The sequence below is a fragment of the Elephas maximus genome, chromosome 4, assembly GCF_024166365.1.
Source record: "Elephas maximus indicus isolate mEleMax1 chromosome 4, mEleMax1 primary haplotype, whole genome shotgun sequence".
Taxonomy (NCBI): Eukaryota; Metazoa; Chordata; class Mammalia; order Proboscidea; family Elephantidae; genus Elephas; species Elephas maximus.
Window position 1 is genome coordinate 140279526 of NC_064822.1, and position 25197 is coordinate 140304722.

A 25197-nucleotide genomic window follows, 5' to 3' on the forward strand; every position below is an offset into this window, starting at 1 on the left:
TTCATTTTTCTGGCCATCTATGGTATATTCGATATTCTTCGCCAGCACCATAATTCAATTGCATTAATTCTTCTTCTGTCTTCCTTATCCATTGGTCAGCTTTCATATGTGTATGAGGCAATTGAAAATATCATGTTGGCATGGATTGAACTGTGTCCTCCCAATATATCTGGCTATGCCATGATTCTCAGTATTATGTGATTGTCCACCATTTTGTCATCTGATATTATTATCCTATGTGTTGTAAGTCCTACCTCTGTGATGTTAATGAGTTAGAATTAGGGGCAGTTATGTTAACGAGGCAGCATGCAATCTACAAGATTAGGTTATATCTTAAGCCAATCTTTTTTGAGATATATTAAAGAGAAGCGAGCAGAGAGACATGGGGACCACATACCACCAAGAAAACAGTCCCTGGAGCAGAGGGTGTCTTTTGGACCCAGGGTTCCTGTACAGAGAAGCTCCTAGACCAGGGGAAGATTGATAACAAGAACCTTCCCCCAGAACCAACAGGGAAAGAAAGCCTTCGTCTGGAGCCAGTGCCCTGAATTCAGACTTCTAGCCTACTGAACTGTGAGACAATAAATTTCTCTTTTTTAAAGCCATCCATTTGTGGTATTTCTGTTATAGCAGTACTAGATAACTAAGACACATGGCTTGGGTCAAGCACATCTTAGTCCTCAAAATGATATCCTTTGTTTTTTAACACTTTAAAGAGGTCCTTTGCAGCAGATTTGTCCAATGCAATATACATCATTTGGTTTCATGACTGCTGCTTCCATGGGCATTGATTGTGGACCCAAGTAAAATGAAATACTTGACAAATCAGTGTTTTCTCTGTCATGATGTTGCTTATTGGTCCAGTCTTGAGGATTTTTGTTTTCTTTTTGTTGAGGTGTAATCCATACTGAAAGCTTTAGTCTTTGATCTTCATCAGCATGTGCTTCAAGTCCGCTTTTAGTAAGCAAAATTGTGACATCTGCATTTCATAGTCTGTCAATGAGTCTTCCTCCAATTCTGATGCTGCATTTTTTTTCATATAATCCAGCTCTCAGATTAATTGCTGAGCATAGAACACTATTGGGAAAACTTTTCTTTGAAAATTTACATTATTCTTTTAAAACAATCCCCTAATGTTTATAGTTCCTACACTGTAGCTTAATTTTTGTAGAGAAATTATGAAATTCGTGTTCTTTTGAATTTTTGAGAAAGAACAAAAAGAAGAATTTTCTAGAAAAAAATAAATTAGGAATTTGTCTTATGAGTTGATGTAACAAGTTTTATTTATTTATTTATTTTTTTGGTGTTTTATATCATACAAAGTCTTAGTTTTCTAGTGCTGCTGTAGTAGAAATATCAAATAGGGGTGGCTTTAACAAACAGAAATTTATTTTCTCACAGTTTAGAAGGCTAAATGTCTGAGTTCAGCACACCAGCTCCAAGGGAAGGCTTTCTTTCTTTGTTGGGCCTGTTTCTTGGTTCCTTGGAAATCTACATATGGCTTGGAATCTCTCTTACCCCATCTTTGCTTCTCGCACTTGCTTGTTTGATTTCTTTTATATCTCAAAAGGTATTTACTCAAGACACATGCCACACTAATCTTGCCTCATTAACTTAACAGACAACTCGTTCCAAAAGGAAGAGAAGAACCATGGTGTAGAAGTTACGATTTACAACACATATTTTTGGGGGGTGTTCAATCCATAATATTCTACCCTTTGACCTCCCGAAATTTATGTTCTTCACACATGCAAAACACATTCACCCTTGCCAGCATCCCAAAAGTCTTCGATTAACTGCAAGTTCAAAATCTCATTTTCTCAATCATGTAAATCAAATGTGGGTGAGATGTTAGGCATATTTCATCCTGGGTCAAAATTCCTCTACATCTGTGAACCTGTGAAATCTAGAATACACATTATCAGGTTCCAAAGTACAATGATGGAACAGGCACAAGGTAAACATTTCCATTATAAATGGGAGAAATTGAAGGGAAGGAAGGAATAATGGGCACCACACAAATCCAAACCCAGCAGAACAAACTACATTAGCCCCTAAATCTTGAAAATAATCCTCTGTTCTATGAGAACATCTAGGCAGTCGCCCTGCCCTCCAGACCCTGGATGTTGGTCACATCCTCTGAATTCTGAGTGGAGGCCCCTCAGCCCTGGGCTTTAGCTCCACCTTCCAAGCCCATTTGGGTGGCAATCTTGCAATGTTGGCTTTGGGTGGCCCCATTCTCCTAATCCATGTGAGTGGTGATTCCACCTCCTCAGCCCCAGCAGGCCCCATTCTTCTGTCCCTTGGGCATGGCAGCCCTGTCCCCTCAGCCTTGAGTGTAAGCACCATCCCCCTAGCATACCTTAATGGCAGCCCCACACTCCGGAATCAAGTTGGCACAGATATAACTCTTTGAAAGCTAGGAAGCTGTGGCCCCACCCATTAAGATCCAGTAGACCCTGGCCCCACCCTTTGAAACTGAGAAAGCCCTACTTCCTGTGCTCTTTCTAACAGTTCTGCTGATCTCTGAGTTGCTCCAGGGATGGTCTCTTACTTTTTTGGGAGGACAACAGATGTAGCTCCTTTGTCCTGTTCCCTGCCTATAGAATTCCAAGAGGCAGACAGCACTTTTTCCTTTCATTGTTTCTGTGTCCCCTTCAGTCTAAGCTGATGGGTTTTCTGCTGTGTTAGTCAGTTAGATACATCAGTCGCAGGCTTATTCTCTTTACAAAAGATTGTGTAGCCATGTGGCCTTAGTTCGTATAACAGAATTTTCCAAATTTGTTTTAAGTTCTGTTTTTATTTTGCACAGTTCATTTTTAAGTCCATCTCTTTCCTCTTTTTTTTACTGTAAGTGGCAAGGAGAAACCATGAAGCTCCTTTAAGATCTTGCTTAGAAATTTCCTCAGCCAAGTATCCAAGTTCATCACCTGCAAGTTCTACCTTCCACCAAACCTTTGAACATAATTCAAACGTTCTTTGCTGCTGCACAAAAAGCATCACCCTTCTTTTGCCTATCACATGTTCATCATTTCCTTTTAAAGCCTCACCAGAAGCATGTTTAACATCCACATTTCTAGTAACATTCTGTTTCAGGCTCCCTATGTATTCTCTAAGACAGTAGAGACTTTCTCTGTGGCTTTCCCCCACTTCCTTCTGAGCCCTTACCAGAATTGCCTTTGAAGTCCATAATTTTACCAACACTTCCACATTTTAGGTTTCTGTTAGAGTAGCACTCCCATTTTTTGGTACCAAATTCTGTCTTAGTTATCTAGTGCTCCTATAACAAAAACACCATAAATAGGTGGCTTTAACAAACAGAAATTTATTTTCTCACAGTTACAAGCCTAGAAGTCTAAATTCAGGCCCTGGCTGTGGGGGAAGACGTTCTCTCTTTTTTGGCACTGCGGCAATTTTCTTGTCTCTTCAGCTTCTGTTTCCTGGTTCCTTGGAGATCTCCATTTGGCTTGACATCTCTCTTAGCCCATCTCTGCTACCCTTGCTTGCTTGTTTAATCTCTTTTATATCTCAAAAGAGATTGACTTAAAACACACCCTACACTAATCCTTCCTCATTAACATAAGAGACAACTCATTCCCAAGTGGGATTATAACCACAGGTATAGAAGTTAGGATTTACAATACACATTTATATGAGGGACACAATTCAATCCATAACATACATGTATGTTATTTTTCATGTAACAAACTCATGGCTCTATTATGAAAATGCCATACCAACATTCAGATAAGGGCACATCTGTAAAGCAAGGAGTGATATACTTAAGATTTTTTGCCCCATTTAATAGCTATTGTAAATTTATTTAACCTGGAAAAATGGAGAGCCAAACAAAAGTTAACATTCTTTGAAATATTCTTAGTTGCTTTTGAATCTGCTCTGATTCGTGGCAACCTCATGCATAACCGAATTAGACGTTGCTTGATCCTGTGCCATCTTCATAATCATTGGTGTGTTTAAGTCCATTGTCGAAGCTATTGAGTCAGTGCATCTCATTGAGGATTTCCCTCATTTCCTTTGGCCCTCTACTTTACAAAACATGATGTCCTTTTACAGCAATTGGTCTTCTCTAATAATGCGTCTAAAGTTAGAGAGCAGGAGTCACTTTTGAGGAGCATTCTGGTTGTATTTTTTCTAAGACTGATTTGTTTGTTTTTCTGGTAATATTCTTCACCTACACCACTGTTTGAATGCAGGAATCCTTCTGTCTTCCATTTTCACTATCCAACTTTCACATGCATATGAAGCAGTTGAAAGGACATTTACTCTAAAGCAAAGATGAGAAGGCAAGGGGGCAGGAAAACTAGATTACTGGAAATAGAACTACCCAAATGGAAATGAAACATGGACACGCTGTAAAAAATTTAACCAATGTCACTGAAAAAATTGTGTAGAAATTGTTAAATGGGCGTCTAAGTCAATAGAGACTTTCTCTATGTTAAATGAGAATCTTAGTTTGCTGTGTAAACTTTCATTGAAAACACAGTAAAATATTATTTAAAAAGAAGAATCCATGGCTTAGGGCAGACTTACCTTTGTCATCAAATAACATCTTTGCATTTGAAAACTTTACAGCATTTTTTGAAGCAGATTTGTTGAGTGAGATATGTTGTTTGGTTTCTTGACTGTTGCTTTCATAGATGTAGCTTGTTTATCCAAGTAGAATGAAATAATGGATGACTTCAACTTTGAAATGCTTTGATATACTTTCTGAAAAATCAGTATTTTTTAATTCACTGAAATATTAAATGTATGATTTTTTTCCTCCTGAAAATGAGGTTTTCAAAGCAGTTGGCCTTTGTCTATAGAACTTACTTTTATGTACACAGCTGAAAGATGATTTTCTGATTCTAACAGCTGTGATTGTCCCTCTTAACTCTTGTTTAGATGATGAGATGAGACCTTCTATGATTGTTTCTTCCTACAATATGGCAGCCTTCTAAATTCAATTGAACAAACATTTAATGTATATACTTACTGATCCTAAATTATATAAAAAACACTTTGCTAAATACTTTTGTTCAGACTAATAATATAAAAAAAAATAATATATATAACACAAAATGTAGACATTGTTATAACTTCTCCCAGAGTTAGGTTAGGCTTAAGGATTTAAAAAAGTAGAGGGGGGAAAAAGATCATGAGAGAAGATTTCTACCACTCTGACTTTTTAAAACGTAATTCCAAAAAAATGAATGAGGAAAATATTTGCCACTAAACCTTTTTACTTTATAAGAAATTTTCACCTTCAAAACTGCTCCACCTTCAAAAAAAGAGGCAATAAAGACATTCTGGAACACTGGCTGATAACTGTGGAAAATAAGATAAGAAATTGGAAGCAAGGACAAACATCGAAACATTGACAACAGAAAAAAGTAGCTGCTGAAAAATTAAAAAATATGAAGGACAAATGGTTGGCTCTTCACTTGTCAATTATCCCACTGAGTATTCCTATACACAGTACAGTAACTGATGCTCATAGCCATGAATTTATCATAAGAAAAAGTTAAATTATTATCTAGTTGTTTTTTTTTTTTTTTTGGTATTCCCTCTTTAAAAGAACACATCCATGTTTAACATATTTTAGAGCCAAAATCCTCCTTTTGTTTTTTAAATTCGGGGGTGGGGGGAGTTTAAGTTCTTCAGGTGTCAAGAAAATTAACCATGTAGAGTACTTTCTAAGGATAATACAGTAAAATTTAGTGTTATTCTTTTGTCTATACAAGTCTTGCATAAAATTCTCAGTAAGTGTGGGAGAGACATCATGAATATAAATAGCTACTATTTATAGACTCTTATTTTTTTTTTTTTTTACTATATCAATATGTTAAGAGCTTTAAATACTTCTTTAATTATCATAAAAAGGGTCGGCAGTTCAAATCTGCCAGGTGCTCCTTGGAAACTCTATGGGGCAGTTCCACTCTGTCCTGTAGGGTTGTTATGAGTCGGAATCGACTTGACGGCACTGGGTTTGGTTTTTGGTTTTGACCTACAGTAGATACTACTTTTCCTATTTTCAGAGAAGGATATTGAGGCACAGTTCATGAAACTTGTTCAAGGCCTGTCAATTAGTAAGTTACCACATCTACTAATTATGTAAATAACTAGTCCTGCTCATTAACCCTGGTTTTAAACTACTTGGTTAAGAGTCAATTAAATATGGGAATTAAAGGCTTGATGACCTTGATTAATTTTTTTTATCCCAAAAAATTAAATCAACTTGAGTTTGCTTAAATAAATATGAGACGATTTTAAGGAAATATTGAGGTCCTCTAGAAATGAAAGGCAGGTTGTGAAGCTAAAACCACATGGCCAACTGTCTTAGCTTTTCTTTGTGCTTCTGCTTCATCTTATATTCTGAGAGATTTTTCTGTGAATCTTTGCGCCTGGTAGAAAACAGATCCCTCACCTCCCCTGTTTCCGTTATCATCAACTTTATGCCCATGAAAAGACTAATTCCAATTCTCAAGGGAAAAAGACCTAATCAGTCTTTCATGAGGTAGTAGATTAAAACCCTGATCTAATCCCTCATGGCTCATGGCTAGGGAAGCAAAATTGCTTAATAGTCACATGACTATCATAGTCTACCAACCCTGTGTGATAGGGGTGGTCAGGGGATGGCAGGTTAGGTAGTTTTCAGAGGCAGGAAGCAGGACAGTGTGGTGCGTTAGCTCAGACAACATGGCATGATGGTTAAGATCATTGTTACTGGAGTTAGCTTCCTAGATTCATCTCTCACCTCTAGTCTGGATATTGAGTGATCTTGGGCAAGCGTTTAACCTTTTGGTGCTTACTTATTTTCTTCATCTTTACACTGCAGATATAATTATGTCATTGTGTGTAAATTTTTTAGGACATTTCCTGACACATGTTAAACAATGTATCTTGGTTATTATTTAGGATAGTGGTCAATTGTGGCATAAATTTTACTTATAAATAAGCTAAGCTAATATTAAGTTTTAATATTAAGTTTAGTAATATTTCATTACTCCTATGACCTTCAACTCTACACAAATGGTATTTACAAAATGAAATTATCTTGGTGTTATTTTTGTTAGTTATATTATCTATAAGCTTTTTTCAAAATACAGATAACAAAAGGGAAGAAAACATTTTAGTAGGCTGGGAATTTGTTGCAATAATAAAGGTTGATATCCAAATAAACTTTAAAAGATATTTTAATTCTTCCTGGTAGAACATTTATACAGAAGAAACTCCAGTAGACCATATTTGAGTAATTATTGAAAATTGTGAACAGTTTGTTAAATTAAATTATAAAATGAAGTCATTTAATTTTCTGTTGATTAACTAGACTTTTATTTTCAGATACATGACAGATGGAGGGCTCAACCTGTATACTAGAAGTCTGAACCGAATACCAGACACAGCAACTTCCAGAGATGTCATCCAAAGAGGGGTTCATGATGTGACAGTGGATGCAGACAGGTAATGTTACCAAAATATGTGATGTTGAGGAGTGAATAAAACAGGCTCAAAATGAAATCATAAGAATTTTAAAGTATAAACCAAAAGGATTTTTTGTTCTAATATAATAATTATTTTGGAAATATTTTTAAAACTAAGGTGATTCCATTTGCAAAATGTTTTTAGCTCTTTAATACTGAAAAAAAAAAAGTGCTGTTGGTGAGAATATTGTTTTAAATTTCAGGTTATGTAGTGACAAATTTTAATATTTATAAAACCGATATTGTAAACCTAGACTTATTTTCCTTACTTGAAAGGAACCTGCTTGATAAATTCCTTTCAGCTTAGATACCCTCAGATTTATCTGGAGGCTAATGATCAAAGATACCAAATTATTTCAAATTATCAGGTACCAAAGTCTTGATGCTTTTCTTAAGGGTATTGTTGAGAATATACAACTCTTGCTTTAGGATCGTTTCTAATTCTCTATTGTCTCAGATTGCTTAAAGGGGTGTGTGTGTTCATATACCAGTTATTATTTTGCTGGAAATTGTTTTGCCAATTGTATCAGACTCATTGCTATTGGAGAACATTGCTTTTGTAAAATAATATTGTAAGACGTGTTTCTGACTTGATTTTTCCCCCTCTTCACTCAGAATCTTGAAATTATTGAAGAGATTGCCCATTTTCAGTACTACTATGTATCAATAATACCTAGAGTGGTTCTTGGCTTTTTAATTCAGTATTTATGAAGAGGACAAAGGTTAAAACTCATTGTATCCATATTTCAAAATAATAGCTGTGTAGGTTCATTAGCATATATGAATGCTACCAATGTCAAAGCTAGACAGTGAATTCTGCTATTAGTCTTTAAATTTCTTCTTACTCAAATTCTGTTGATATTTTAACTTATGGTGGCCAGAGGAATGGTCTCAGCTCTCATTCTGTATGTATCCTAGTTTCCTGATCTGTATACTCTATGTGTATGGAAAACAAACAAACAAACATTGCCATTGAGTCAATTCCAACTCAGCAATCCTATAGGGCAGAGTAGAACTGCTGTATAGGGTTTCCACGGAGCACCTGGTGAATTCAAACTGCTGACCTTTTGATTAATCATAGCTCTTGACCACGACGCCACGGGTTTCACTAATGAATGTGTGAAGTATGTGGTTAAAAATGACTCGTGGACTCTTGCCCACCCCACACCTCCTTCAACTCTTCTTCAACCATTTTCTTTCATGCCTCCTTCACTAACTTCAACACACTGGACTTCTTTCTTTCTGCCATTTGAGTAATCTAAGTTCGTTCCCATCTCAGAGCTTTTGAATTGGTGTTTTCTTTGCCTGGAACATCGTTTTCATGTTCATTGCTTTATTGCCTTCAGCTCATCATTGGTTTCAGCTTAATGTTACCCTCTCTCTCTGGGTAGCTAAGCTATACTTCCTTTCCAGTCACTTTCTTACCCATTAAAATGAAAAAAAATGCATTGCCATCTAGTCAATTCTGATTCATAGTGACCCTATAGGACAGAGTAGAACTGCCAAATAGGGTTTCCAAGGAGCAGCTGGTGGATTTGAACTGGCAACCATTTGGTTAGCAGACAAATGCTTAACCACTGTGCCACCAGGGCCTCTATTACTTGTATTATTTCCTTCACTGTATGTATCAGTCCCTGAATACACTTTTTAATTTATTTACATGTTAGTGTTCTATCTCCCATCACAATTTAAACTCATGAGTGCAAAAATTTTGTCATATTTATTATATATTGATTCTTTAACAAATGTTAGTGGACTGAATGAACAAATGAATGATTATGGCTAGCAATTGGACCCAATTGGGTACAGAGGCAAATGAGGCAAGAAAAGAGCCAAAGCTCCTTAAGAATATTATGAAAGAGAGGGAATGGATCACATGAAAAACTAGGAGACAGTGACTAGAGAGGAGGAAATCTAAAATGTGATCCCTACTTTGCAAACTAATGACTTACAGATTCTTACAGTGGAAAACAATAAAAGAAGGAAATGAGGTTGTGAGAACAGAACCTAGGAAGCAACTTTAATTTGGAGAAGACTGGGATAACGAGCACTTCCTGATCTATTCAGGCTCTAGATTAAGAAACCTCAGGTCGACAGAAAGTCCTAGGGGTCTAATAAATTGGCGCCTGCAAAAGCACTGGTTCTAAGCTGTGGTGCCTGAACCAACAGCATCAGCATCATTTGAGAACTTGTCAGAAATGCAGATTTCTTTTTTTATTGTACTTTAGAAGAAGGTTTACAGAGCAAATTAGTTTCTCATCAAACAATTGATACACATATTGTTTTGTGACATTGGTTGCCAATCCCACTACATGTCAACATTCTCCCTTTCTTGAACTTGGGTTCCCCATTGCCAGTGTTCCTGTCCCCTCCTGCCTTCTTATTCTTGCCCCTGGGTGAGCCTGTTTAGCCTTGTTTTTTTTTGTGTGTGTGTGTGTGTTTTTGTTTTGTTTTGTTTTTTGAACCTGTTTCATCTTCGTCTGAAGGGTGAACCTCTAGAATGACATCAATATTGAGTTAAAAGGGTGTCCGGGGCCATACTCTCAGGGTTTAGAAATGCAGACTCTTAACTCCATCCAAGACCTACTGAATCAGAAACTCCAGAGATGGGGCCCAGCAATCTGAGCTTTAACAAGTCTTCCAGGTGCTATCATTATCTTAAAATAACCAAAGAGATGGCAGGCCTAGGAAAACATAAATACTGTTTTAACATAGACAATTTAACATAAAAATGACACAGCCAGCTGTGGTTTCTGAAGGGAAAGAGACTAGCAAAATGTTAAAATATACCAATGTCACTAATCTTTAAATTAGATCAAATAATGATGTGTTGCACCTCAAATAAATTGTGTTTGTTTAGTAGATCCAGCTTTTAAGAAACATATGAACTGTTTTTAAAAGAGTTACCTAATTGAAAGAATACAAAAGATAATGTTGTTGTTGTTGTTAGGTGCCTTCGAGTTGGTACTACAGGATGAAATACTGCCCCGTCCTGTGCCATCCCCACAGCCATTGCTATGTTTGAGCCCACTGTTGCAGCCACTGTGTCAATCCATTGCACTGAGGGTCTTCCTCTTTCTCACTGACACTCTACTTTACCAAGCATGATGTTCTTCTCCAGGGACTGGTCCCTCCTGATAACATGTGCAAAGTATAAGAAAAAGATAAGAGTGCAAATCCTCCTGTCAGGAGAGATAGGAGTTTCCCTTTTATTATAGATAAGAGTCTGAAGAGATTATAAAATAGTTTTATTCAGGAATAGTTTATTCAGGAAGAGATTTCTATATAGTTTGAAATACATTGTCATAAATATTGAAGTTGTCTAAGTCTCTCTGTAACTCAAAAAACCTTCTTGTATGTGATTCTTTTTTTTTTTTTTCATATATTTTCTTAACTGTGATATCCATCCAAGTAGGATAGGCAAGAAAAGCCTTAAGGTAATACAAAGGTAATACCTCTTTGTTCATTTTTACTCAGCAAAGTAAGGAAAATGGGGTCCTTGAGATATAAACTTCTTTGCTGATTTGCTTTCACCTTTAAATCCTGACATCTTAATTCCTACAAGGCACAACACCCCTGCAGAAAATAGATAAAACCCATTGCCATCGAGTCAATTCTGACTCATAGTGACCCTAAGGGACAGAGTAGAACTGCCCCACGTGGTTTCCAAGGAGCAACTGGTGGACTTGAACTGATGAGCTTTTGGTTAGCAGCTGAGCTCTTAACCACTGCGTCACCAGGGCTCCAGAAAATGACTGTTGTTATTAGGTCGTGGAGTCAGTTCTAACTCAGTGACCCTATGCAAAACAGAAAGAAACATTGCCCACTCCTGCACCATCCTCACAATTGTTGCTATGCTTGAGCCCATTGTTGCGGCCACTGTGTCAATCCATCTTGTTGAGGGTCTTCCTCTTTTTCACTTTACCAAGCATGATATCCTTCTCCAAGGACTGATCCCTGCTGATGATATGTCCAAAGTATGTGAGATGCAGTCTTGCCATCCTTGCTTCCGAGGAGCATTCTGGTTGTACTTCTTCCAAGACAGATTTGTTCATTCTTTTGGCAGTCCATGGCATATTCAATATTCTTCAACAAACCACAATTCAAAGCCGTCCATTCTTCTTTGATCTTCCTTATTCATTGTCCAGCTTTCCCATGCATATGAGGTGACTGAAAACACCATGGCTCGGGTCAGGTGCACCTTAGTCTTCAAGGTGATGTCTTTAAAGAGATCTCTTGCAGCTGATTTTCCCAATGCAATGCGTCTTTTGATTTCTTGACTGTTGCTTCCTTGGGTGTTGATTGTGGATCCAAGTAAAATGAGGTCCTTGACAACCTCAATCTTTTCTCTGTTTATCATGATGTTGCTTATTGGTCCAGTTATGAGGATTTTTGTTTTCTTTATGTTGAGGTGTAATCCATATCAAAAGCTGTGGTCTTTGATCTTCAGTAAGTGCTTCAAGTCCTCTTCACTTTCAGCAAGCAAGTTTGTGTCATCTGCATAACGCAGGTTGTTAATGAGTCTTCATCCAGTCCTGATGCCCCGGTCTTTTTCATATAGTCCAGCTTCTCAGATTATTTGCTCAGCATACGGATTAAATAGGTGTGGTGGAAGGATACAACCCTGACACACACCTTTCCTGACTTTGATGCATGCAGTATCCCCGTGTTCTGTTCAAATGACTGCCTGTACAGATCCATGTACAGATTCCTCATGAGCACAATTAAGTGTTCCGGAATTCTATTATCCACAATGTTTTCCATAATTTGTTATGATCTACACAGTCGAATACCTTAACATAGTCAATAAAACACAGGTAAACATCGTTCTAATATTCTCTGCTTTCAGCCAGGATCCATCTGACATCAGCAATGATATCCCTGGTTCCACGTTCTCTTCTAAATCTGTCTTGAATTTCTGGCAGTTCCCTGTTGATATACTGCTGCAGCCGCTTTTGAATGATCTTCAACAAAATTTTACTTGCATGTGATATTAATGATATTTTTCAATAATTTCCACCTTCAATTGGATCACCTTTCTTGGGAATAGGCATAAATATGGATCTCTTCCAGTTGGTTGGCCAGGTAGCTGTCTTCCAAATTTCTTGGCATAGACAAGTGAGCACTTCCAACATTGGATCTGTTCACTGAAACATCTCATCTGGTGTTCGGACAATTCCTAGAGCCTTGTTCTTCACCAGTGATTTCAGTGCAGGTTGGACTTCCTACTTTAGTACCGTCTGTTCCTGGTCATATGTTACCTCCTGAAATGGTTGAATGTCAACGAGTTCTTTTTGGTATAAAGACTGAGTATTCCTTCCATCTTCTTTTGATGATTCCTGAATCATTTAGTATTTTCCCTTTAGAATCCTTCAGTGTTGTAACTCGAAGCTTGAATTTTTTTTTTTTTCAGTTCTTTCAGCTTGAGAAATGCTGAATGTGTTCTTTTCTTTTGGTTTTCTATCTCCAGACCTTTGTACATGTCATCATAATACTTTGTCTTCTCCAACCGCCCTTGGAAATCTTCTGTTCAGCGTTTTACTTCATCATTTTTTTCCTTTTACTTTAGCTACTTGACGTTCAAGAGCAAGTTTCAGCGTCTCTTCTCACATCTATTTAGGTATTTTCTTTCTCTCCTGTCTTTTTAATGACTTTTTGCTTTCTCCATGTATGATGCCCTTGATGTCATTCTACAGCTTGTCTGGTCTTTGGTCATTAGTGTTCAACTTGTCAAATCTGTTCTTGAGACGGTATCTAAATTCAGGTGGGATATACTCAAGGTCATACTATGTCTCTCTTGGACTTGTTCTAATTTTCTTCAGTTTCAATTTGAACTTGCATGGGAGTAATTGATGGTCTGATCCACAGTCGGCCCCTGGACTTGTTCTGACTGATGAATGATATCGAGCTTTTCCATAGTCTCTTTCCACAGATGTAGTCAATTTGATTCCTGTGTATTCCATTTGGTGAGGACCATGTGTATAGTCACCGTTTATGTTGTTGAAAAAAGGTATTTGCAATGATGCAATCATGCAATCTCTGACATTGTTTCTATCACCAAAGCCATATTTTCCAACTACCAATCTTCTTTGTTTCCAACTTTCACATTCCAATTAGCAGTAGTTATCAGTGTATCCTGATTGCATGTTCTATCAATTTCAGACTGCAGAAGTTGGTAAAAAAATCGTCAACTTCTTCATCTTTGGCCTTAGTGGTTGGTGTGTAAATTTGAATAATAGTTTTATTAACTGGTCTTCCTTGTAGATGTATGGATATTATCCTATCACTGACAGCATCGTACTTCAGTATAGATCTTGAAATGTTCTTTTTGAGGATGAACGCAGCACCATTCCTCTTCAAGTTGTCATTCCAAGCGTGATATATGATTGTCAGATTCAAAATGACCAATACCAGCACATTTCAGCTCACTAATGCCTAGGATATTGATATTTATGCTTTCCATTTCATTTTTGATGATTCCCAATTTTCCTAGATTCATACTTCATACATTCCAGGTTCCAATTATTCATGGATGTTTGCAGCTCTTTCTTCTCATTTTGAGTCGTGCCCCACCAGCAAATGATGGTCCCAAAAGCTTGACTTCATCCACATCATTAAGGTTGACTCTGCTTTGATGAGGGAGCTCTTCCCCAGTCACATGTTGTGTGCCTTCTAACCTGAGGGACTCATCTTCCAGCACTATGTCAGACAATGTTCTGTGGCTCTTCATAATAGCTAGTCAGGGAATTTTTTTTTTTTTTAGTAATAAAAGCACACACAACATTGCAGGTAAGATTTTAAATGCCAAAAATTCTTTATTAACATCCTCTCTGTTCATTTTCAAAAGATACCTTCTCTGTGCTCCTGCGGCATGTAGTTCACTTGTTTGTTTTATGGTCACAACTATAATTATGTTTATCTGTCTATTTCCCTCATAGGATAGGGAACACTTGAATGTAAGGATAGTGCCTTAAATCACCTTTGTGTCTCCAGCACTTGGCACATCGTGGGACCTCAATAAATATCTGTCATGTAAATCAGTGAAATAACCATGTCAGTTTATGAAACAGAAATGTCAGCTTAAAAAAATTCAAAGGCATCAAAAAATTAACCATACTATTTCAAGTGGCATATAGTCTCGTGATTCCAAATAATATTTCTTATCCCACGAAATGATATTTAATATTTCAAGTTTACAGTGAGTTTTCTGGAACTTGATACATTTGAGAAATGCTGAATATCATATCAGAATGTATATTAACTTAACAAAGGTCCTGAGAAGTCCTGCAGTTCAAAACAAAACCTGCTTAACTTTATTTAATTCAGTTTCCTTAAGATTTTCATCACTGATTCCCTGTCTTTTTTCTGCATAATAATTATTAATTGTTCTTTTCACATTTTAAGAAATGCAAATTTAGTCTAACCCTCTCTGTTAGTGAATATAACAATTAAAATTCAGAGATATTAAGTAATTTCCCAAAATCATGTAGCTAATATACAAGGAGTCAGGTCTTTTACCTCCTATCCTTGTGATTTCTCAACTTCCTTAAGTAATGGTTCTTTTAAGTATTATGAAACATATTGTGGATTGATTCATTTTAGTAAATTGGTAAGTGACAAGTCTTGTAATAATAGTTTATTGATGAGAAGTCTTAAAAGCCTAAAAAATCAATAGTTTTATTATTTTTTTAATATTAGGTTTTTTTATAAAAGCTTTTTAAGTAAAAGTGTACTTACATAACAGCAAAGTAGCGAGCTGGCTAGAGTAGCAATGGACTTGATTTGTTTTTTCTTGCTATATTGAAGGTTATAGGTTCCCCTTTGAAATGTGAATTAACAATAGAGAGCAGTTAAATTGCTCTTATCAGTAGATTTAAAATGGCCCCAAAGGAAAGAGAAATTCTTTCAATGGCCAACTGTAGTTTAAGCATTTTATTGATCAAAAATATAGCAGCCTGTCTTAGTCATCTAGTACTGCCGTAACAGAAATACCACAAGTGGATGGCTTTAACAAAGAGAAATTTAGTCTCTCACAGTCTAGTAGGATATAAGTCCAAATTCAGGGTGTCAGCTCCAGGGGAAGTCTTTCTCTCTTTGTTGGCACTGGAGGAAGGTCCTTGTCCCCAATCTTCCCCTGGCTGAAGAGCTTCTCAGGTGCAGGGACCCCAGGTCCAAAGGACACGCTCTGCTCCTGGTGCTGCTTTCTTGGTGGTATGAGGTCCCCAACTCTCTGCTTGCTTCCCTTTCTTTTTATCTCGAGATATAAAAGGTGGTGCAGGCCACACCCCAGGAAAACTCCCTTTACAGTAGATTAGAGATGTGACCTGGGTAAGGGTGGTGTTACGAGCTCACCTTAATCCTTTTTAACATAAAATTGCAATCACAAAATGGAGGACAACCACAGAATACTGGGAATGGTGGCCTAAGTTGATACACACATTTTTTTTTTATGGGGGAGGGGGGAGATATAATTCAATCCATGACACAGCCCTTTTACTTTTCATATCAGCCCAGTGCTGATAATTATATGCAACCCCACTTCCTTATTAACCTGACTTAGAAAAAATGAGCCAATACTTATAATCTTTGTAGACATGTTAGAGACTCTCTGGATACTTCGCCAGTAAATTAATAACAAACAGTTAAAAGATGTGTATTTATGCATTAAGCTCTGATTTAATGAGACCAATCCTAATTTGCATAGTATTATACAATTGTGTTGTGCTATATAAAAGTTAAATTTGGGAGGGAGGCTATATAAAAGGTAAATCTGAGAGATGGTATTGTTTTGGCCCTTCTAACTCCTGTGACTATCCTTTTACTGGCTTTTATACTGGCATTGACAAACATTTGATTAACAAATACAGCTCTCTCCTAAGTGCCTACTACTATAATAGCACCTTGAGTTTAAATGAAACAAAACAATAAATGCGAAAAGTCTCTCAGTTTAATGGCCAGAAAGAAAAAATTTAAACAACAACAAGAAAAATAAGTAAAGTGATAATAAAATTGGCCAAGTCATATAGATGTATATACAAAATGCCTTGGAATTACCAAAGTGAAACAATTATTTCAGTCTGTGAGTATAAGAAAGGGCTAACAAAGTGGTATTATTTAAACGGAAATTTAAAGAAAGCATAAGGCTTTTTGACATACATTGTTGTTGTTATTAGGTGCCGTTGAGTTGGTTCCAACTCATAGAAACCCTATGGGACAGAGTAAAACTGCCCTGTAGGGTTTCCAAGGAGCAGCTGGTGGATTTGCCGACCTTTTGGTTAGCAGCCGAGATCTTGATCACAATGCCACCAGGGCTCCTTTTGACATATACCAGCCTTGGAAAAATCCAAAGGAACTTTGGGAGTGAAAGCATGGAGGTGCGGAATAGCTGGGGTTATGGAGCCATTAATAATGGAATTCAGCCTGTGCATTGAAGTTGTGGGTAGGGATGGCAAGGGATAAAGCGTTTGGAGGGCTATCTGCAGTGTTTGGACCTGTAGGTGATAAGGAGCTATTTTACTACTTTTAATTAGTATTTTTGTACTTCAAATCAGGAGTGCATGTTATAATCATTGCATCACAAAACAATCCTCCCACCACAGGATAGGAATACTGAGGAAGGATGACACAAAGGCAGGGAGACTGGTTAAGAAGCAGTTGTAAAAGTCAAGATGGAGATACCATTTCTAGAGGAACTTGAGTTTTTTCTGTGTGACTCCCTGGTGGATATGTCCTTGGAGATACAGGATCAGTCACTATATAAATACTGAATTAAAGTAGTGAGTGTGTTTAATATAAATACAAGAAGTTCAAATCAAGAGGTCAAGCAGCTCACATGAAGGATGTTGAACTGAACTGTACACGAGCAGTATAAAGGGGGTAGCTACCCTCGCTCAGAGGCTACTACCTCGTGGAAATGCAAAAACTTGGTAAGGAGGGCCAAAGGTTGCCAAACCATTTGGTTTTTCAAGTGAAGTCATGTCTGGATTTTTGTGAGAAATCTTAAATGTTTAAATATTATTAATTGTCATAACAGATCTGTGAGATCAATTGTTTTTTGCTATTAGTTGCCATAGAATTGGCTCTAACTCATGATGACCCCATGTTCAACAGAACAAAATGTTACCCAGTCCTCCACTATCTTCACGTTCTTTGGTGTGCTTGAGCCCAGTGTTGCAGCCACTGTGTATTTTTAGTGTCTTCCAACCTCAGGAGCTCATCTTCCTATGCTTTGGTTAACAACATTCTGTTGCAATCCATAGGGTTTTCAATGGTAATTTTGGAAGTATTTTGGAAGTTTATTATCAGGCCTTTCTTCCTAGCCTGTCTTAGTCTGGAACCACCACTGAAACCTGGCCACCATGGGTGACCCTGCTAGTATTTGAAATACCAGTGGCTTAGCTTTCAGCATCGTAGCAACACACAAGCCACCAAAGTAGGACAACCAGAAGACAGGAGGTGGATGAAATCAATAGATACAGTTAAAGATATAAATTTTCTTTAATGGTAAATAATCTATGAAGTTACAAAGAAGCTTCTACAAAGCAGGAGACAGTGAACATTCTCACATATGGTCATGAAAACTTCTTAGGTCCCTTAAACTTCCCACAGAGATACAGCTGATGATGATACTACCTACACAGACTGTGAAGGCCACCAGTCATGAGAAGTCTACCTACCAGGTGGAAGTAACCACAGCAAAAATAATACAAGCATTCTTCTGCATTTTTAACGCAAGAAGGGCAGATCTAAGGTCAGTTTCCTAGCCATAACACCCCTCAGAGGAGCGAGCCTCAGGCCTGCCTGTGGCCTATTTTGGTAGAAACTAATTGAGCTTTGTTTTAAAACACTATGAGAACCAACTCTGTAAAGGCTAAGAACACATCTGTATTTATAGTGTAGAGTGAGAAAACAAGCACTGAGAGTGAATCCTTGAAATTTAAAGAGTAATAAGAATGAGCAGCTATTGAAGGGGCAGTTGGATAAATCAGTGAATCAACGGATGTTTTCGAAATGGAGCGAGGAGGGAAGGGCAACAATATCAAATCCCATGGAGATAGGCAGTTTGGCAACTAGTTTCTTATTAGTAAGCTTAACAAAGTTAGTTTCTTTGAAGTAGTGAGGGAGCATGCTAGATTATAAAAAACTGAAGAGAAAAGGGGAGGTTTGGTGGTTGAAACAATTTAGGCCGAGATTTCCTTCAGGAAAGTAGGAGTAAAGATAATGAGAAAGGTCAGATAGATGCCAACACAAGAGACATGATGAAAATTAAGTTGTTGATGATACACTGTTTTGCTCTGAGGATGAGAGAGCTTGAGCTGCGATAGGGTAGGAAGTGAGTTTCTAGACCAAAAAAAGTGATAATTATTAAATATGATATTGGAAGGCTTCAGGAAGAGAGATAGGACCAAGAGTACAAGCCCAGAGAGGTTAGCTTAGAGGAAACATATGTCTTCCTTAAACAGAAAAGGGGGCCATAAGCATTAATTGACTTGGTAAAATACCCAGAGCTTATAAATTCTAGATATTGGTTTATCTCTAAAATAAGAGGCTAAGTCATTGCCGAGAATGAGGAATGTATATACAGGATAGGGTATTGAAACATTTATGAAAAATTGGAATAACAGCAGACTATGGGTAAAAATTTCTAAGACAAAATAAAAGCATTATTGAGAAGTGTTGAAGCCCCCCCCCCAAATTTTAACAGCTTTATCGAGGTATAATTTATATATCATGAAATTGACTCATTTTAATTGTACAATTCAATGATTTTTCATTAATGTACAGAATTGTCCAACCATCAGCCGATACAGTTTTAGAACATTCTTATCACCTCCAAAAAGATCCCTCATGCCTATTTGTAGTCAATCCCCACTCCAACCTCTAGCTCCGGGCAAACACTAAGCTGCTTTCTGTCCTTTCTGGACGTTTAATAAAATGGATTCATGTAATATGTGGTCTTTTTGTCCTACTGCTTTCACTTAGCAAAATGTTTTTAGGTTCTTAAATGTTGTACCATGTTTCAGTGGTTGGTTCCTTTTAATTTTTGAATGGTAACTACTAATAAACTTTGATCTCTCTGCATTTGCCTATTCCAGATATTTCATATAAGTGGAGTCGTATAATATTTGTCCTTTTGTATCTGACTTATTTCATTCAGAATGATGTTTTGAAGGTTCATCCATATGGTAAAGCTTCCTTTCCCTTTATGGCCGAATAATATTCCACTGTATGTATATATCACATTTTATTTATTCATCTGTTAGTGTGTTTTTTTTATTATTATTATTATATACAGCTTCTTTGGTGAAGTAGCTATTCACATCTTTTGTGTATTTTGAGTTGTTTGGCTTCATATTATGCAGTACTAAGAACGCTTAATATTCTTGGATATAAGTTATCAGATATGGTTTGTAAATATTTTCCCCAGTATTTTTTTTTTTTATATAGCTTATCTTTTCATTTTCTTAATGATATCTTATAAAGCACCAAGTTTTAAATTTTGATGGAGTCCAAATATCAATTTTTTTATAAATTGTGCTTTAGGCATTTTATCTAATAACAATTTACCTGATTTAACTAATGATCACCTTGTTTAAATCTGAAAGAATGAATTTATAGTACCCAATCGGTATGCATTTTCGATAGCCTTACTCAGCAGTTCGGGTGCAGAAGTTGAAAAAGTAGATGACTGCATTGTTCCAGAGTTCGGAATTGACAGGTTGGAAGTAATAAAGCATACTAGTTGTTGTTGTTGTTGTTAGGTGCCATCAAGTTGGTTCTGACTCATTGTGACCCTATGCACAACTGAATGAAATACTGCCCGGTCCTGAACCATCTTTACAATCATTGTTACGCTTGAGCTCATGGTCACAGCCACTGTGTCAATCCACCTAGTTGAGGGTATTCCTCTTTTCTGCTGACCCTGTACTCTGCCAAGCATGATGTCCTTCTCCAGGGGCTGATCTCAAGTTAGAGTATGGTTTAAATGATTGACTATGGGGTTCAAGTTGAGTTGAGTTGTCAGTGAAGCTGAGGGTGCTGTTAGGCTGTTAGAAAAGGGATTTCTAAAAAGACTAGATGTTTGGAAGAAGAACATGAACATGTCTACTACAAGGAAAGGAATAAAAGAGACGGGCTAGTAGAAGGGTTTTACCTAAAAATAAAAATTAACATATGACGTTTAACATTTGAGATATAGAAATTTCCTGGGTGATTGGGCCAAGTCCAAGCAAGAGCCTAAGTTACTAAAGTAAAAACGTCATAGAGATCAGAATTCTGTTCTTTAGATTATTTATCCAGATGGTCATTAAAGTCAACATGATAATAGAATGATAAAGAAGAGGAAAACAAAGCTCAAGGTACCAAGATCTTCACTGAGTATGAGGAAAAATTCTGAATATCATGGTAACAAAGATATTTTTCCAGGTCCATTCTGAATTGTTTATTATATTATTATCTAAATATATCAGTTATTATAGTGATTATTAATTGTGATTATAAAACCAGAAAACCAAACCGTCACCATCAAGGTGATTCTGGTGATTTTTGACATAAATTTTAACTATCCATCTTTTCTTTACTAGTTTTTGTATGTTTAGTAATGATCTTTTGAAAATATAAAAGCATAGTACACTATAAACTCATTGCCATCAAGTAGATTCCAACTCATAGCCACCCTATAGGCCAGCGTAGAATTGCCCCATAGGGTATCCAAGGAGTGGGTGATAGATTCGAACTGCCGACCTTTTGGTTAGTAGCCGTAGGTAGCCTTAGCTCTTAACCACTGCATCACCAGGGCTCCTAGTACACTATAGAAATTACTATTTTTGTATTGTTCAACTTGTGAAATTTGTGAAGCTGCAATCCAGATGCTGAAATCATGGCTAATGACAGGTTTTATAAAGGCCAGTCAGTGCTGTCATGGTTTTTCATACTTCCCAGATTATCAGTCGCTATAACTACTAATACAGTGAAGGAATCTTAGATCCAAACACATAGTCACGTTGAATCCCTAAATCTCCAGTTGTTATGAATCTGCAGAAAATTGTACTTCATCTACAAAGGGGATCATAGAAAACTCTCATAAAATCAGAATGAGAGCTGTTTTCAGCAGAGGGAGGAGGCCTCTGCTATTTCCATGTCTTTTCTATATTGGAAAATTAAAGGCAACAGTGATTCATCCTAAGCCACCAAGCAAATATCTCCAGGGGTAGGATTCATGAGGCTTGTCACTAGTCTGTGTACACTCTAATAATTAATTCTGTTCTGTGTTGATTTTTTTCCAGCATAATCACTGAATCACTATATTCCCATACTTTAAGTATTTTCTTCATTACCTTACTGACTTTCAATAGTAACTTAAAGCAAACACAAAGAAGATTAATAGACTACAATGGAAATTAATATAATTATGTCATTTTGTAATCAACTGGCCAGCCTTTTTTTCCTTCATTTTCTTTAAGTAAAGAGAGACCAATGCAAAACATGGGGAAGTAGGAAAAGTGTTCTATGGCACCCTCTCGACTTCTGTTCGGCACCCTGCTCACCATTGCAGGCTTAGGAACTGGTGCTGGGCTTCTCTCCTGCGTCCCAGTAGTTAGAATTAGCTGACCCTACTGGGAATAATCTGATACGTTTCCAATGATTTTAGGTAATACCCCTCCCTACTAGAGATAATCCACATCACAAAAATGTATGCCAGGTTTTGTGCTCAACCCTGGGGACTCTGTCCTGAAGGGTCTTATATTAGAAGAGCATCAACATAGGGAATTGTTAAAACCACAAAGTCTTTGGGACCCAAAGGATACTTGAGCAACACGAATAGCCCAAGGTGTCGACATGTTTTGTTGGAATATCTTTCGATACCTTTCAAAACATACATACGGGTGGCTACAACCTCTACCACCTCTTCATAAGACAGGTCCTGACAGTACACTTGGCCAAAACCATACTGTGTTGTTGTTAGGCTCCGTCGAGTTGTTTCCACCTCATAGTGAAGCTATGTACAACAGAACGAAACACTTCCCACCCAGTCCTGCACCATCCTCACAATCGTTGCAGTGTTTGAGCCCATTGTTGTAGCCACTGTGTCAAAATTCAAACTATACCCTTACAGAATTCAAGCTCCAAATGGAAGAGATAGTCCCTAGTACTCTTATTTATGAAGGATTTTTACCCTGTCTTCTTCCAAAATAATTTATTAATGAATCTGATGGTGAGAGTGATGATGATGATGATGCCAGTTTGTTAATAAAACCAGCAATAGCTGTTAACAACACCACCACAGCATCAATGTTGAAGACTTATTATGTATATTTAACATTGTCAAATTCCTTAAATATATTATTTTACTGCCTCTTTGCTACAGCACTGTCAGTGACCTTTATTATACCATTATATGTGAGGCAACAAGCTCTTAGATCAAGTTACTTGCCTGTAGATACTTAGTTAATAAGTGGTAGTGTCAGGATTTGAATCCAGTTCCTAGGCTCTTGCTATTTTTTACAAAATTATTGATTTAAAGAAAGGTTTTATTGTGCCTGGATGATACTTTCTGATTTTGTAAATTATTTCATTTTCCCTTTTGACCTAAATATATCTATGAAACATGAACTTTAGCTTCATAAAAATTGGTAGGTTACTTCAGAATGTAATCATATTCCATTTCTATGGCATGTTGTCAATAGATCTAAAAACACAAATGACAGAATATTCTCCCCTATGTGCTTTTTTTTATGTGCTAACCTGTTGAACCTGTTGCCATCGAGTCGATTCTGGCTCATAGCAACCTTCCTCTAAAAGGCCAGCTAACTTTATATCAATAAACCTGTTTAGCAGTGATATGTTCTTTTTATATAAAATCCTGTCACAATTTTGAAATCTAATGTCTGCTGAAATATCTATTTCTAATAGGCTCAAGCAAATAACAGAAAAATGAAAAAGGGAGAATTACGTTCAGTTTATATACTGAAAAATGCTAAAACAGTCCTAATGCGAAGGGAAAAGCAATTTGGGTCTTTTTAATTTATTTATTTGTTTTTCTTGAGAAGCAATGGAAGAGGAGAGATTGTGTCAGCTAATTTAATGGTTTAGTTTGATTTAAGAAATTGCATCTATACATGAAACACTTTCTTTTTTCCCCTTTCAAGAACTAAGGGTAAAATCTTTTTTTTTTTTTTTAGTGAAAGTTTATACAGCAAATTAGATTCCCATCCAACAATTCAGACACAAATTGTTCTGTGACATTGGTTACAATCCCCGCAACTGTCAGCATTCTCATCATTTCCACCCTGCCTGCCCAGTTTCCATCCACCCAGTTTCTCTGCCCCTTTTTGTCTTCTCATCTTTGCTTTTGGGTAAATGTTGACCGTTTGGTCTCATGTAGTTGATTGCTTAAAGGAGCACATTCCTCATGGGTGTTGTTTTTTATTTTATAGGACAATCTATTATTTGGCTAAAAGGTGACCTGCAGGAGTGGCTACAGTTTCATGTTTAAAAGAGTATCTTAGGGCAATAGTCTCAAGGGTTCCTCTAGTCTCTACCAGTCCAGTAAGTCTGGCCTTTTTTAAAACCCTGGGCTGGATGCTAAGGATATAAAGCCAGATAACACATTCAGTAAATACTTTAAATATGATATGAAGAGTTTTATAATACAAGATGTGTATGATTCAATGGGATTTCAGATCTCAAGACAACAGATGTACATTTTGTGACAAGAACTGCATTTGGTATTGAGGGCACAGGGATAAATAGGACCCAGTGTCTGTCATTTGATATCTCATAGGCTTCTGGGAAACCCAGACACATAAAGAGATATCTCTAAATCATACGATAAATTATATACACAGAGGAGGGATACTGAACCTACTATGAGGTTTTGAGGAAAGTCCACAGAGGAGATTACACCTGAACTAGAGTCTTGGGGAATGAGTGAGAATTATGAAGGAAGACAGAGTGGGTATTCCAGGTTGAGCATGGGTATTCCACGTATAAAGAAAGACAAGGAACAGTGGGGAGGGGGAAGAAACAAGTAGTTCACAGGTAGTTCAGTGCTGTCAAAGAATAAACTTTAAGGTAAGTGAGGCAAGAGAAGCCAGAAGTCAGAATGCCCAGTGTCTTAGGTATGTAATGCTGCTATAACAGAAATTCCACAAGTGGATGGCTTTAACAAACAGAAATTTATTATCCCACAGGCTACAAAGCTCGGAGTCCAAATTCGGGGCACCAGCTCCAGGGGAAAGCTTTCTCTTTCTGTCGATTCTCGGGGAGGTCCTTGTCATCAAGTTTCCCCTGGTCTAAGATCTTCTCAGAGCAAGGACCCCAGATCCAAAGGACACGCTCCACTCCTGGTGCTTCTTTCTTGGTGGCATCAGGTACCTATCTCTCTGCTCACTTCTCTCTACTTTTATCTCTTCTAAGATAAAAGGTGATACAGATCATACCCCAGGGAAACTCCCCTTACATCAGATCAGGACTGTGACCTGAGTAAAGGTGTTGCATCCCACCCTAATCTTCTTTAACATAACCTAATCTTGCTTCATTAACCACAGGCAGAGATTACAATTTATAACACATGGGAAAATTGCATCAGATCACAGAATGGAGGTCAACCACACAATACTAGGAATGATGGCCTAGCCAAGTTGACACATATTTCTGGGGTACACAATTCAATCCATGACATTCAGGTTTAAAACACAAGAAGGAGGGCATA

At 37.1% G+C, this 25197-nt stretch overlaps 1 protein-coding gene across 13 annotated transcripts in view; it reads left to right on the forward strand.

Moving 5' to 3' along the window:
- NAV3 (neuron navigator 3) overlaps nt 1–25197 on the forward strand; it is a 937562-nt gene that overhangs the window by 763492 nt on the left and 148873 nt on the right. For all 13 annotated transcript variants that reach the window (XR_007517283.1, XM_049883940.1, XM_049883939.1 and 10 more), the window contains one exon: nt 7345–7464. Coding sequence is in view for 12 of the 13 variants with exons in the window: in XM_049883940.1 (XP_049739897.1) it covers nt 7345–7464 (120 nt within the window). In the remaining variant the exon portion in view is untranslated. The remainder of the gene's footprint in view (nt 1–7344; nt 7465–25197) is intronic.